This window comes from Leucopleurus acutus (genome assembly GCF_964270905.1).
Source record: "Leucopleurus acutus genome assembly, chromosome: 12".
NCBI classification, from domain to species: Eukaryota; Metazoa; Chordata; class Mammalia; order Artiodactyla; family Delphinidae; genus Leucopleurus; species Leucopleurus acutus.
In genome coordinates this window covers 18,314,438-18,327,888 of record NC_139154.1, presented here as the reverse complement: position 1 = coordinate 18,327,888, position 13,451 = coordinate 18,314,438, and the positions used below count along the sequence as shown (strand labels likewise).

General features: G+C 39.7%; 1 protein-coding gene across 2 annotated transcripts in view; it reads right to left on the bottom strand.

Moving 5' to 3' along the window:
• Positions 1-13,451, bottom strand: part of VWA3B (von Willebrand factor A domain containing 3B) — a gene marked incomplete at both ends in the record, with an annotated part of 205,589 nt that overhangs the window by 55,512 nt on the left and 136,626 nt on the right. For both annotated transcript variants that reach the window (XM_082851818.1, XM_082851817.1), the window contains 3 exons: positions 10,055-10,211; positions 10,291-10,378; positions 11,787-11,903. In XM_082851818.1, the coding sequence (XP_082707944.1) occupies positions 10,055-10,211; positions 10,291-10,378; positions 11,787-11,903 (362 nt within the window). The remainder of the gene's footprint in view (positions 1-10,054; positions 10,212-10,290; positions 10,379-11,786; positions 11,904-13,451) is intronic.

Here is a 13,451-nt window from a genome sequence, read left to right as displayed (position 1 = left end):
CTCTTCCAAAATATTGCAGAGGAAGGAACACTCCCAAATTCATTCTATGAGGCCACCATCACCCTGGTACCAGACAAAGACACTACAAAAAAAGAAAATTACAGACCAATGTAACTGATGAATATAGATGTAAAAATCCTCAACAAAATACTAACAAACAGAATAAACAACACATTAAAAAGATCATACACCATGAACAGGTAGGATTTATCCCAGGGATACAAGGATTCTTCAATGTAAACAAATCAATCAATGTGATACACCATATTAACAAATTAAAGAATAAAAACCATATGATCATCTCAATAGATGCAGAAAAAGCTTTTGACAAAATTCAACACCCATTTATGATAAGAAAAACTCTCCAGAAAGTGGGCATAGAGGGAACCTACCTCAACATAATAAAGGCCATATATGACAAACCCACAGCAAACATCATTCTCAATGGTGAAAAACTGAAAGCATTTCCTCTAAGATCAGGAAAAAGACAAGGATGTCCACTCTCGCCACTATTATTCAACATAGTTCTGGAAGTCCTAGCCATGGCAATCAGAGAAGAAAAAGAAATAAAAGGAATACAAATTGGAAAACAAGAAGTAAAACTGTCACTGTTTGCAGATGACATGATACTATACATAGATAATCTTAAAGATGCCACCAGAAAACTACTAGAGCTAATCAATGAATTTGGTAAAGTAGCAGGATACAAAATTAATGCACAGAAATCTCTTGTATTCCTATCCACTAACAACGAAAGACCAGAAAGAGAAATTAAGGAAACAATCCCAGTCACCATTGCAACAAAAAGAATAAAATACATAGAAATAAACCTACCTAGGGAGGTTAAAGACCTGTACTCAGAAAACTATAAGACACTGATGAAAGAAATCAAAGATGACACAAACAGATGGAGAGATATACCATGTTCTTGGATTGGAAGAATCAATACTGTGAAAACGACTATACTACCCAAAGCAATCTACAGATTCAATGCAATCCCTGTCAAATTACCAATGGCATTTTTTTACTGGATGGAGACACAAAAGACCCTGAATAGCCTAAGCAATCTTGAGAGAAGAAAATGGAGCTGGAGGAATCAGACTCCCTGACTTCAGACTATACTACCAAGCTACAGTAATCAAGACAATATGGTACTGGCACAAAAACAGAAATATAGATCCATGGAACAGCATAGAAAGCCCAGAGATAAACCCATGCAGCTATGGTCAACTAATCTGTGACAAAGGAGGCAAGCATACACAATGGAGAAAAGACAGTCTCTTCAATAAGTGGTGCTGGGAAAACTGGACAGCTACATGTAAAAGAATGAAATTAGAACACTCCCTAACACCATACACAAAAATAAACTCAAAATGGATTAAAGACCTAAATGTAAGACCAGACACTATAAAAGTCTTAGAAGAAAATATAGGAAGAACACTCTTTGACATAAATCACAGCAAGATCTTTTTTGACCCACCTCCTAGAGTAATGGAAATAAAAACAAAAATAAACAAATGGGACCTAATGACACTTAAATGCTTCTGCACAGCACAGGAAACTATAAACAAGATGAAAAGACAACACTTAGAATAGGAGAAAATATTTGCAAACGAATCAATGGACAAAGGATTAATCTCCAAAATATATAAACAGCTCATGCAGCTCAATATTAAAAAAACAAACGACCCAATCCAAAAATGGGTAGAAGACCTAAATAGCCATTTCTCAAAGAAGACATACAGATGGCCAAGAGGCACGTGAAAAGCTGCTCAACATCACTAATTATTAGAGAAATGCAAATCAAAACTACAATGAGGTATCACCTCACACCAGTTAGAATGGGCATCATCAGAAAATCTACAAACAACAAATGCTGGAGAGGGTGTGGAGAAAAGGGAAGCCTCTTGCACTGTTGGTGGGAATGTAAATTGATACAGCCACTATGGAGAACAGTATGGAGGTTCCTTAAAAAACTAAAAATAGAATTACCATATGACCCAGCAACCCCACTACCGGGCATATACCCAGAGAAAACCATAATTCAAAAAGACACATACTCCCTAATGTTCATTGCAGCACTATTTACAATAGCCAGGTCACGGAAGCAACCTAAATGCCTATCGACAGAAGAATGGATAAGGAAGATGTGGTACATATATACAATGGAATATTACTCAGCCATAAAAAGGAACGAAATTGGGCCATTTGTAGAGACGTGGATGGACCTAGAGACTGTCATACAGAATGAAGTAAGTCAGAAAGAGAAAAACAAATATCATATATTAATGCATATATGTGGAATCTAGAAAAATGGTACAGAGGAACTGGTTTGCAAAGCAGAAATAGAGACACAGATGTAGAGAACAAATGTATGGACACCAAGGGGGGAAAGCGGGGTTTTGGGGGTGGTGGCAGTGGGATGAACTGGGAGATTGGGATTGACATGTATACATTCATATGTGTAAAACAGATACCTAATAAGAACCTGCTGTATAAAAAATAACAATAAAATAAAAATTAAAAAACATGATAATAGTGTTTATCTCTTACTCTTTGCCAAGTACCAGGCAATCTATATATTTTCTCATTCAATCCCTCTATAGATGTATACATTGAAATGCAGTTTTGTTATTTGGTTTTCCTCTCCACTGAACTCTAGTTTTTTATTCCTTTAAAAAATATTAGTTTCTAGCACAATGCATGTACAAAGTAACCACTTACTGAATACGTAAAAGACTAAAATTATATAAATTCAAATAATGGCTGAGGCCCCAACATTTTTAGAAGTTTATCTCTATTATAAAATACTGTGTTTGGAGTCTACCAAATTTGAGTTCTCGGTGATTGAGGCACGAGATGAGCGTACCTTTGCTATTTTAAAAGAGGTGTTTGCCAAGAAGGTTAATGATGTAACCAAGATTTTAAGAGATATATTTAGCTTACACAAGAAAACTATTCTCAAACAATAAAAGAAAAAAATTAAAATTGAATGCCATTTTCACTTAGCAATTGGCAGGTGTTTTTTGTTTGTTTGTTTTAATGTTACTGCTCTAAGTGACAGCAAAGATGTAGGAAAATAGGCACTCTTAAAATTCCAAGTAAACTGCCCAATAATGGGGGGAATAGTTAAATTAATTGTAGTAATTCATGTCATTGAATATTAGGACAACCATTAAAATTCATCCAAAATTGGTCATTACAGGGAAATATGTTCATAAGATATGCTAAATGAAGAAAGGGGGATACGGAACTGTACACACAGTTATTAGCTGTTAAAGTAGTACAGGAAGAATTCTACCTGACAACATTCTGGCTGTGTTTGTAAGCCATCCCACAACATTTTGAAAATGAGAAAATAGTGTAAACTGGTGTTTATATATTCATCACTCAACACTAACTGAATTCACCAACTTCACTGTTTTTCAACTAAATCATTTCTTCCAATAAATATCCCAGAGCCTGCTGTCAGACTGGCCAAGGAGGGGTCTGATTGGATGTGAGTAATGAAAATGCAAAGGCTGTGCAAATCCCACGTGGCTGACCCTGAACACGGTGCAGTGACCTTATAGTTGTGCAAACTGCTGAGTGCTGAAGCTTAAACCTCTGCTTAAACAGAAACATCTCCAGGCTCCACAGAACAAATTGAAGGTGGGGCTACAAAGTCAACTGGGAAAGAGAAGTGTCAATCAGATCATTCATAAACCCATGAAAATATGTTGCTTACTACAGTGTAGGTTATATCTCACAAATTTCAATCTAAATTTTTAGAAAGTAAAAAAAAATTTTTAATATAAATTTCAATTAAATTGCTAGTGAGGTCACTAGCATTTTAATTGGTATAGTAAATGAGTATTTGCTGGCATGCAATAATATTTGAAATAGACTGCTGAGTAAAAATCAAGGCACAGAGTATCTTTAGTTCAACTTCATTTTGGTAAAACAAAAACAAAGAACAAAGGCTATACATGTAGTGAAAAAACTTTGGCCAGATAACCACCAAACAATTCATATGTGAGGAATTATATTCTATTGTTTCTTTTCTACTTATCTGTAGTTTCTAATTTTTCTACACAATGAATACGTATAGCTTTTGTACTAACTGTCCTTCTAGATTTTTTTAATTAAAATAAACTTTTCTATCAGCATCGTTTTCATTGCTACTATATTTGAAAGCAACAAGATGCCATGCCCTTAGCAGCATCCCTAACATTCCTCGTCAGCTAAATGATGAGATAAAAAGCCACCTCACTATGTTGGTCTAAATTTTCCATCAGATACTTTGATGAGATCAAATGTTTTTCTCAAAACCTAGTCTGAGGGCTCACCACGTACCAGATTAGGGACCTTGCCATGACCCATCGGGAGTCAGTGACAAAGCTGGGGTGCAGGCCCGGGCTACCTGATCACAAAGCTATGTGCTGAACCCAGATTAGGGCAAAGCAGGAAGCCTTGATGCAGTGCTGGTAAGACATGATGATGATGATGGTGGTGGTGGTGGTGGTGATGTAGTGGACTTTTCAACGATGCAAACTAATGTTCCCAAATTGTTTCTTTTTTTTCAAAGGCATTGGCAATAAAGAGCTTTAAGTTCCAGATTCATCAAATACCTAAAGCAGTTTTACTCTGTATATGACTTGGTGATGAATTAATCTTTTTGAAAGAGCTAAGATTAAATTTATCTGGTCCACTGAAAGTGCCAGTTAGCATCTTGTAATGAAGAGTTGCTAGGGCAACCTCCCTGCTCAACACTTCATTTCCAAGGTGACAGATTTGATGCTGGCCCAAGAAACATGAAAACCAAAATAGCATTGTGTTCCAGAAGAAGAAACAGCCCATACATAAGTCATGAATGAAACAAGCAGCCGGGGATAAAGCCAAATGCTGCTTTACGATTCTACCCAGACAGATGTGGCTGCACACAGAACACAGGAGTAAAAGGCAATTACAGTTCTCAGTGAAGTGGGTTAAGATTCATGTCTCCTTTTCAGCTCCAGTCTACTTTTTCAAAAAACTGTTAGGTCCAAATCTCAAAAAGCTATGTATCTCACTCAGTGGGATTATATTTTTCAATCACTGTTTTCCCATTCTTTCCATCAGAGAAAATATTAAATAAAAGATGTTAAGTGGGCTTTGAGGGTGAAATGGGAATTTATTGCAGTATATTTCCTTCATCATCATGATTCTTGCTCTTATGAGCAATAATGGAGGGGGGAGAGCATGTCGTGTGCTACGTACCCACAGGCTTGTGATGAGAATTTACAAAGCCACAGAAGGCACGAGCACAGGTGCCCATGGTGGAATGCACGTGAAAAAATATACAGCCTCTTCCCTTGGCTTTGCTTTCTGGAGTCAGAAGACAGGCTCTCCAGAAAAACAGGACCCTCACTACTCTTCCATTTTTTCCTTCTTGGAAGTCACTCAACATTTCTCTCTCTCTCAGCCCCATGTGGTTTAGTCCTGTCGACTTGACTTTATATCGAGCCTTGGATCCATCCTCAGCATTGTCACCTGGGTCACAGCCACCTAGACCTTGCCTCCTGACTGCCCCGCTTCGTTCCAGCCTTGAACCTCTAACAACCCTTTTCCACATAGTAGCCAAAGACCAAACCTGATCTTCTCTGTCCTCTGCTAAAAACCCTTTGGCTTCCCTCAGGATGACCTTCAGAAAATCCTTAACTCGACCTTCACCAGCTTTCACACCTTCCTCCAGTTCCACTAAACTTTCTTTGGAACGACAAACGTCCTCTGACCCTTAGACTTCCCCCTAGGTCACTCCTCACTCCCCTCCACCTCATCACCCTTGTAACTCCTCCTCCCCTAGGTCCAAACCTGGATTGATCAGATCCCCCAGGTCTGAACTTCCCAGGCCAGGTCCAAAGCGCCCTCTGCCAACTCAAGGTGGTTAGGGACCCCTCTGGCATCTTCACTCTGCTCTTCCCACTCATCACATTTAACTAGAACTTCTTATTTTAATTGCTAGTTCCTCCATGAGATTGTAAGTTGTGATTGGGTAGGCTGTAGTCTAGCCCAGTTCAGAGCCTGCATACGGCAGGCAATGTAATATTTATTGAATATTTTTATAATAAAAGCCAACGTTTGGGCTTCCCTGGTGGCGCAGTGGTTGAGAGTCTGCCTGCCGATGCAGGGGACCCGGGTTCGTGCCCCGGTCCGGGAGGATCCCACGTGCCGCGGAGCGGCTGGGTCCGTGAGCCATGGCCACTGGGCCTGCGCGTCCGGAGCCTGTGCTCCGCAGCGGGAGAGGCCACAGCAGTGAGAGGCCTGCGTACTGCAAAAAAAAAAAAAAAAAAAAAAAAGCCAGAAAAAGCCAACGTTTATTCAGTGCTTGCAGCCCATTATATGCATTACTTCTTTTTATACTATATATATATACCTATACTATATATATTCACTATACTATACACAGTATAACAGTCTCAGAGTAGGTATATTATTATCCCCAGAGTCCAGATACATTGCATACAGCCTGGAGAGCAAATTTCAAAGTGCTGCAGTGAGTTACTATGTTTATTTCTTCTAAATATGAGGAGAGGACAAGTTGAATAAGATATCTGCACACTAAGGTCTGCACACTATTTTTAGGGTTTTCAAAGTATCTCTATACTTGTAGAACTAATGCTTATCAACAAGTATGATATACAGTTCCTCTTAGGAAAATGGCTATCTTTCTGAATATAAACTAGTGGAAATATAGAATCTATCTGGAGGGTGATTTGGTTTAATCTGTCAAATATTTAAATGTACACATCCTTTGGGTCCAGCAATCCATCTACCACAAAGACAGACTTGTAGAGGTGCCCAGAAGTCTCTGTGCAAGGAAATCCATTACAGGATTGTTTGTGATAGGGGGAGGAAGGACACAATGTAAATGTCCATTAACAATGGGGAAGAAATTTGCAACTAACAAAAATGAGATAGACCCATATCTACGCACAGAGAAAAGTCTCTAAGACGTATGTTTTTAAAAGATAAAATAGCAAATCCATATGGTATTACCTTATTAAAACTGTTTTGTATATTAAAATTGTTATGTGTATGTGTAAAAATATATGTAATGTATTCATGTGTGTGTGTGTGTGTGTGTGTGTGTGTTGAAAAGGATTAGCAGGATATTCACCAAACTATTCAGAGTGTTTCCTTCATAAATGAGGTTGGTGGAGAGAGAAACTTTGACATTTTCCTCTAAAGACTTCTAAATGGTCATTCTATACAAGAATGTACTCATATATTACTCATCAAACAAAAATAAACCAATAAATTAATTAAAAATCAAGTGTCCTTTGCATTTAAACTATTTTATCTCTTGTTTTAGGTCTGTTTTTCTTAACTTTTTTTTTCTCAGCATATTATTAATGTATGTTCAGAGTTGAAAGAACTACAACAAAAACTAAAAATTATATAAACAAACCCCCAGATCTCCAATAATCTCACCCCTCAGATAAACACTAGTAACATTTTGGTAAAAGAGAAAAGGGAGAGACAAAGAGTGCTATGTCTACATCATACACATATGTAACCAAACTAATGTACTATCTGTGCGGTTTTGTACCCTGATTTTTTCATTTAGCATTGTATTGAGAACTTCTCCCCATGTCATTACTTATTCTTCAGAAACATGATATTTAATGAACGTATGACATTCAGTCATATGGGTGTACTTATTGGATATTTAGGTCGCTTTCAATTTTCTCATTGTTAGATATAAGGCAGCAATAATTATCCTCTGAATATATTCTTCGGTATTTCTGATTATTTCCTTCTGTAGATTATGGAATATCTACCTATGGATTTGCTGGAGGAGAAGTTGTAAGCCCTTAACACCTCTGCACATATTGCTAAGGTTATACCAACTTATACTCCCCCCAGCAGGATGTAAAAGTTCTAATTCCATCCTATTTTCACCACGACTGTTTATTAGTACTTTTTAACCTTACACATTTGATGATGGGGGGAAGTTGTCTAATTTTTTTTAATTTGCATTTTTTCAAAAATGCATTTATTTGGTTACCAGCAAGAAATATTTTTCTATGTGGTTTTTGACTTCTTATTTTTAAACTTTTTCCCCTAGATTTTCCACTGGGATATTTATCATTTTCTTATTCCTTTATGGTATGGGTGCATGTGCATTTTTGTGTGTATACTGAACCCTGATTTATACACACACACACACCATATGCATGTGCTAACTTACATGGATACACACATGCAAACACATATTTAACATATTACTCCTGTAACTCTTTGTTGTATACGTTAAAAATATTTTTCTGAGATTTGCCTTCATTTTAGTTATATGTTTTTAGTGCAAAATAACATTTTTAGGTATTCAATCTATAAATCTTCCCTTTGATTTTATGTGCTTGCCTTCCTACCTTCTCATATTTGTTTTTTGAGTATTTACTTTTCAATGTATCTCAGGTTGTTGGGAGGCTTAGAAGGAGACATGATAAGTACCAGAAAATTCTATTTCCAGGGATAGTTCACCAAATATATTTTCTTTCAAACAGAACTCAAGAATAGTAATAAAATAGGTGCACAGAATATGAGAAGCTGTTCACCAAACTTCCTAGAAGGAATAAATCAGCATTCAGTTTCTCTCTCTTGCTTTTGGAAGAAGTCAGATTCAAATGATAAGCTGGTATCTGAGTAATCAGGTTAGAGTTCACTGAAGGTAGAAGTAGAATCTTCCAGTCACAAGGTCACAGCCAGGGATAGGACCGCTCACCTTGAGGCAAAGTCATCAGGAACCCAGCCTAAGGGGTCATATACCCAACCTCCAGAGCAAGAACTGCTGGTCATGTCAAATCAGGATGCATATCCAACTCCATGGGTATAATCTCTTAAATGTGACTAACAGGAAAAGTCCACCAATTCATCTGCTTCTTCCAAATACATCAAATTTCAGCTACTGTGAGACCAGTTAGATAAAGCCTTTTTTTTTTTTTTAATTTTCCTGCCTTTGCTTTTTCTCAACTTTTTACTATGGAAACTTCCAAATACGTAAAAAAGCAGAGAGAATAGTAGAATGACCCTCCCCCAACTCAATATTCTTATTATCCAAATTTAACAATTATCAGCTCATGGCCAATCTTGCTTTATCTACTCCTCCCTTCCCCCAACTACTCCCACCATCCAGATTATTTGGAAGCAAATCCCAAATTTCCTATATACCCTCTGCAAAATTTCAGCATGAGATAAGGTCTTTTAAGGATATTATTTCAATTTACTGACTGTAAAGCTTGATACGTTCCTATTTAAATCATGAGTTGCTGCTATATTTGCCGGGAAGCACCAGGGTTCAATCTTCCTATTCTTGTTTTTCTTGTGTTCCTCATCTCTGTGCAATCTGGCTGCTCCACTGGATCTGTTCTTGCGTAGGGCAAGGACCTTCCAGTTGCCCAATTCAAGGCAAACTTTACAGTGCTTGGCTTTCCTCCACAGTTAACCCCAACTTGCGCCCTCCTACCGGAAGCTCTTTTTCTCCTGCCAGGACGTGACTCTCTCACTTTCTCATCGCTCTTGTGCTCTGGCTCACTCCCGATCCTCTCTCTCAATCCCTCTCTTTTTCTGCATCTCTGTCTTTGTGTCTCTCTCCCTCCCTCTTTCTGACGTTTTCCTTTGGAGACTTTTAGGATGGAAAAGATGCCACTGTATTTAGGAAGAGAAGGTAAGCAAAGGATGGACAAAATCTCTCACAAGCGCTCCCTGTCCTTTGATACAGACTGATATTCACTCGTGACTCATGACTCTGACCTAGAGGCTTTTCAGACATTTCTGCAGCTCCACAATGCCACCCATCAGCAACGAGCCATGAACAGCCAACCCAACAAAGAAGAAATTGTTCTTCTCAGCTTAGAAGCAAAAATGCTTAAGAGCTTCTCTCTCTCCTTTTTACTGCCTTTGCAAATAATTTTTTCCCAATCGCTGAAATACATTTCTGTGACAACTGTACAAGACGTCGAGTGAACTACTCTTTATTTAGGCAGGAAATGAAAACTACATCAAGCAGGGACATACAGAAAATCAGTTTTACCTCATCAAAGACCTTGGAAACGACATGCTTGTCCAGAATGGGGACGTAGGTGGGACTGTGAGGGATGGCGGTCATGGACAAAGCATCCATGATGGTGAGCTTCTTGGCCACCAAGCCATGGATCTTGAGCCAGTTTGCTGAAGACATTCCTGCAGAACTAAGAACACGAGACTGTGACCTTTTAAAACTTGTATCAAACAAAAACACAACAAAACTGTCCCAGTAAAATTACTCACTCTTGGTCATAAACTTGGGTTCCTTCTCGAGTCAATCTTTCTAATGACTTGTCATCTGGAAACTCATTTGTCAGCAGGATGCTCATTTCTGTGGAAAGGGAAATGGCAGCTGTATAATTTCCTCATATATGGGGTTTATATCAAAAATGCAAAAGGATCACACTTATCTCTGAGTTCAGTTGTGACTGAGGGCTAATAAATGGACTATTTTTCCCAGAACTGATCTGTCAGAGGGGGTTCTAGGCAAGATTCATTTGCAATGGACGCTAAAGACCAATGCAAGAGTAAACAGGGTACTCTCATTGCTTTGCTAATCTATCTCACCCCATACCCATTGAGATCTCTCTCCATAAAAGGATGAGACAAACTCATTCTCCAGAAAACATATTTTTAAAATGTCAAGTAAGAATACCATGAACCAATAATTGTTCAATGTGGCCCTCATTAGACTTCCCCCAAATTACACAGGAGAGCCTTGTTCAACGTTTCAGGTTTCGATAGTTTATTCTGTAATTCCTCAGCTCTGTGCAGAAACCCAAAATCCCTACTAGGTCCTGTTTAGTTATAAGTTCACATTTTCAAATTATTATTTGGAGTTTTTAATGTATATCCTTATAGAATCTTGGATTCATAAATGAAAAGGGATATGAGCTAGTTGAATCAGCAGCATGTAGAAAGAAGGGGTGTTTGGGAGTGAGCTAGTTACATGCCTAAGAAATCATATCCCAATTATCATGGGATCAGCCCCTTAAAGGACTGTGCACGTAGCAGATTTAGGAGATAGGGCAGGTTAACTGAAACAGAGGAAAAGGCATCCCACGATCAGCACTGAAGAACACAAGGTTTGATTAAGCTATGGCTCAGTAACAACAGGTGTAATTTTGTCCCTCAGGCGCTTCCTACTACTTAGGGGCTCGTGTGGATGTGTGTGTTTAGCTGGGGATTTATTATTTATCAACTCTTTGAAAGACAGGGAGAAGTGCTACAGGAATTAAACTTTTAGGAAATTTATTCTTAAAATTTACTATTTTAAGAATAATGATATTATCAGTCGTCATAACAATTGAGGGGAAAAGTCTCGTTTTCCTCACATTTAGCCCCCAAAAGGCTGACAGTGTGGATTGGAGAGGGGCTTGCCGGATGGCGCCACCTGTGAACGAGGGGAAGAAAATAAACCAGCTATGGAGTACTAGGTTTTCAAGTTCAAACCACGCAGTGACAGCGAGCATCACCACTAGTGCCGCGGTTGTACGAGCCACGGGTGTATTAAACACCCAGGCACCATATATGCAAGTCTGACCCTAAGAAAATCCAGTTCACTAACGCAAGACGACCTGATTTACAAGGGAGTCCTTTGAAGAGGAAGCTCTCTGGACTCACTTAAAAATGATTTGTTTTCCCCCCAAAGTACCTCTACCCAGCTCTTCCAGGAGCAGACACACTGGGGAGAGGAGACCACCCTGGGCTTCCTGACCTAGAGACCCTTGCTGGCTTGCCTCTGTCGCTTGGAGTGTTCCAGCTGCTGGAATTGGAAAGGCCGTCCCTCCTCTCACTGCAAGCTGAGCTCCTGAGGGTGGACAGCTGGCTCCTGAGTAGGCTGGTTTTGGTTGGTTCTGTGGGTACCACAGGGAGAAGGGTTAAAGGAATGTGGGTTGGAAGGAGGTATTTCATGAGATGCAACTACATTCTTGGATCCTTTAAAAAGAAAGCAGGTTCAGTTTCCCAACCCTCAGGGGGACAGTACTGCCACCAAGTAAATGCTGCGGTAATGGCTTGTTCCACTAATCTGAGTTCAAACTCCGCCCCTCTTGGAGAGAAATCTCTTTCCGAGCTCATTCAGGTTGTTGGCAGAACTTATTTCCTTGCAGTTGCAGGACTGAGGTCCCATATCCTTGCTGGCTGTCAGCTGGGGGCCTGTCTCAGCTCCTTAAGCACCCCCATTCCTACTCATGGGCCCCCTCTATCTTCAGGCCAACAATGGCAGACCGATGCCCCTCCTGCCCCAAATCTCTCTGACTTCCTCTTCTGCCGCCAGCTGGTAGAAGACCCTGCTCTCAGGGGCTCACATGAGTACACTGGGCTCTCCTAGAGAACCTGGCCGAGGTCACCTAACACTCTTATCACTCCCAGAATCATGGGAGTGATGCCCCATCACACTCACAGCTTGTAGGGTTTAGAGCGGGACATCTCTGTAATTCATTTTATAAACTCTGCTGACCACAGTTGCTGTCTAAGCCTTTATTTATATGATTTTCTACCCTCTGTTGGGTCCTTTCAACTAGAAAGTAGACACTTATCAAATTCTGACATTGAATCTGTGTGCTTTAGAGGAAAATAAGTTTGTACCAAGACATGTTGATTACTTTTCCCATGTGGTCACAGAAACCAGACTAATTGTAAATGTGTTCTGTACTTCACGACCTGGATGCCTTCTGTAGTACCAAGGCATTATGTGGTATTCATAAATGAAATGCGTCCTATTTTCGACAAGATGTGACTTACCCTCTCTCACAAGAAATTAGACAATTAGAGTGAACATTAGCTAATAATCTGCACTGTCTATCTTTTTTTTCTTTTGCGGTACGTGGGCCTCTCACTGTTGTGGCCTGTCCCACTGCAGAGCACAGGCTCAGGACGCGCAGGCTCAGCGGCCATGGCTCACGGGCCCAGCCGCTCCGTGGCATGTGGGATCTTCCCGGACCGGGGCACGAACCCGTGTCTCCTGCATCGGCAGGCGGACTCTCAGCCACTGCACCACCAGGGAAGCCTGCATTGTCTATCTTTTGCACAGGAAGATAACACAAGGGTCTCCATGCATGGAGTTAGGAGTGTGCTATGTGTTATTTGTTTTCCTAGGCAACAGACAGGGTGATTGCTGTTTTGGTTGCCTCTGTAACACGGAATTAAGAAGGATATATTTTCTCAGGAGCTACGTCTATGGGCAAAAGAGATGAATGATCCACATACGAGAGCTGCACTCCTGCCCCTGACCACACCGGCAGGCCACCTCGATCAAACTCGCTGGGCAAACACACGACGTGTGTCCAAGTGAAAATGAAATTTAGCTCCCAAAGTCCCCAAACATAACAACTGTGCTATTCCCAAACTTTGAAAATAAGGAGTAAAAGTATGTTGATCTGGCAGTGGATTCAAGCATTTAA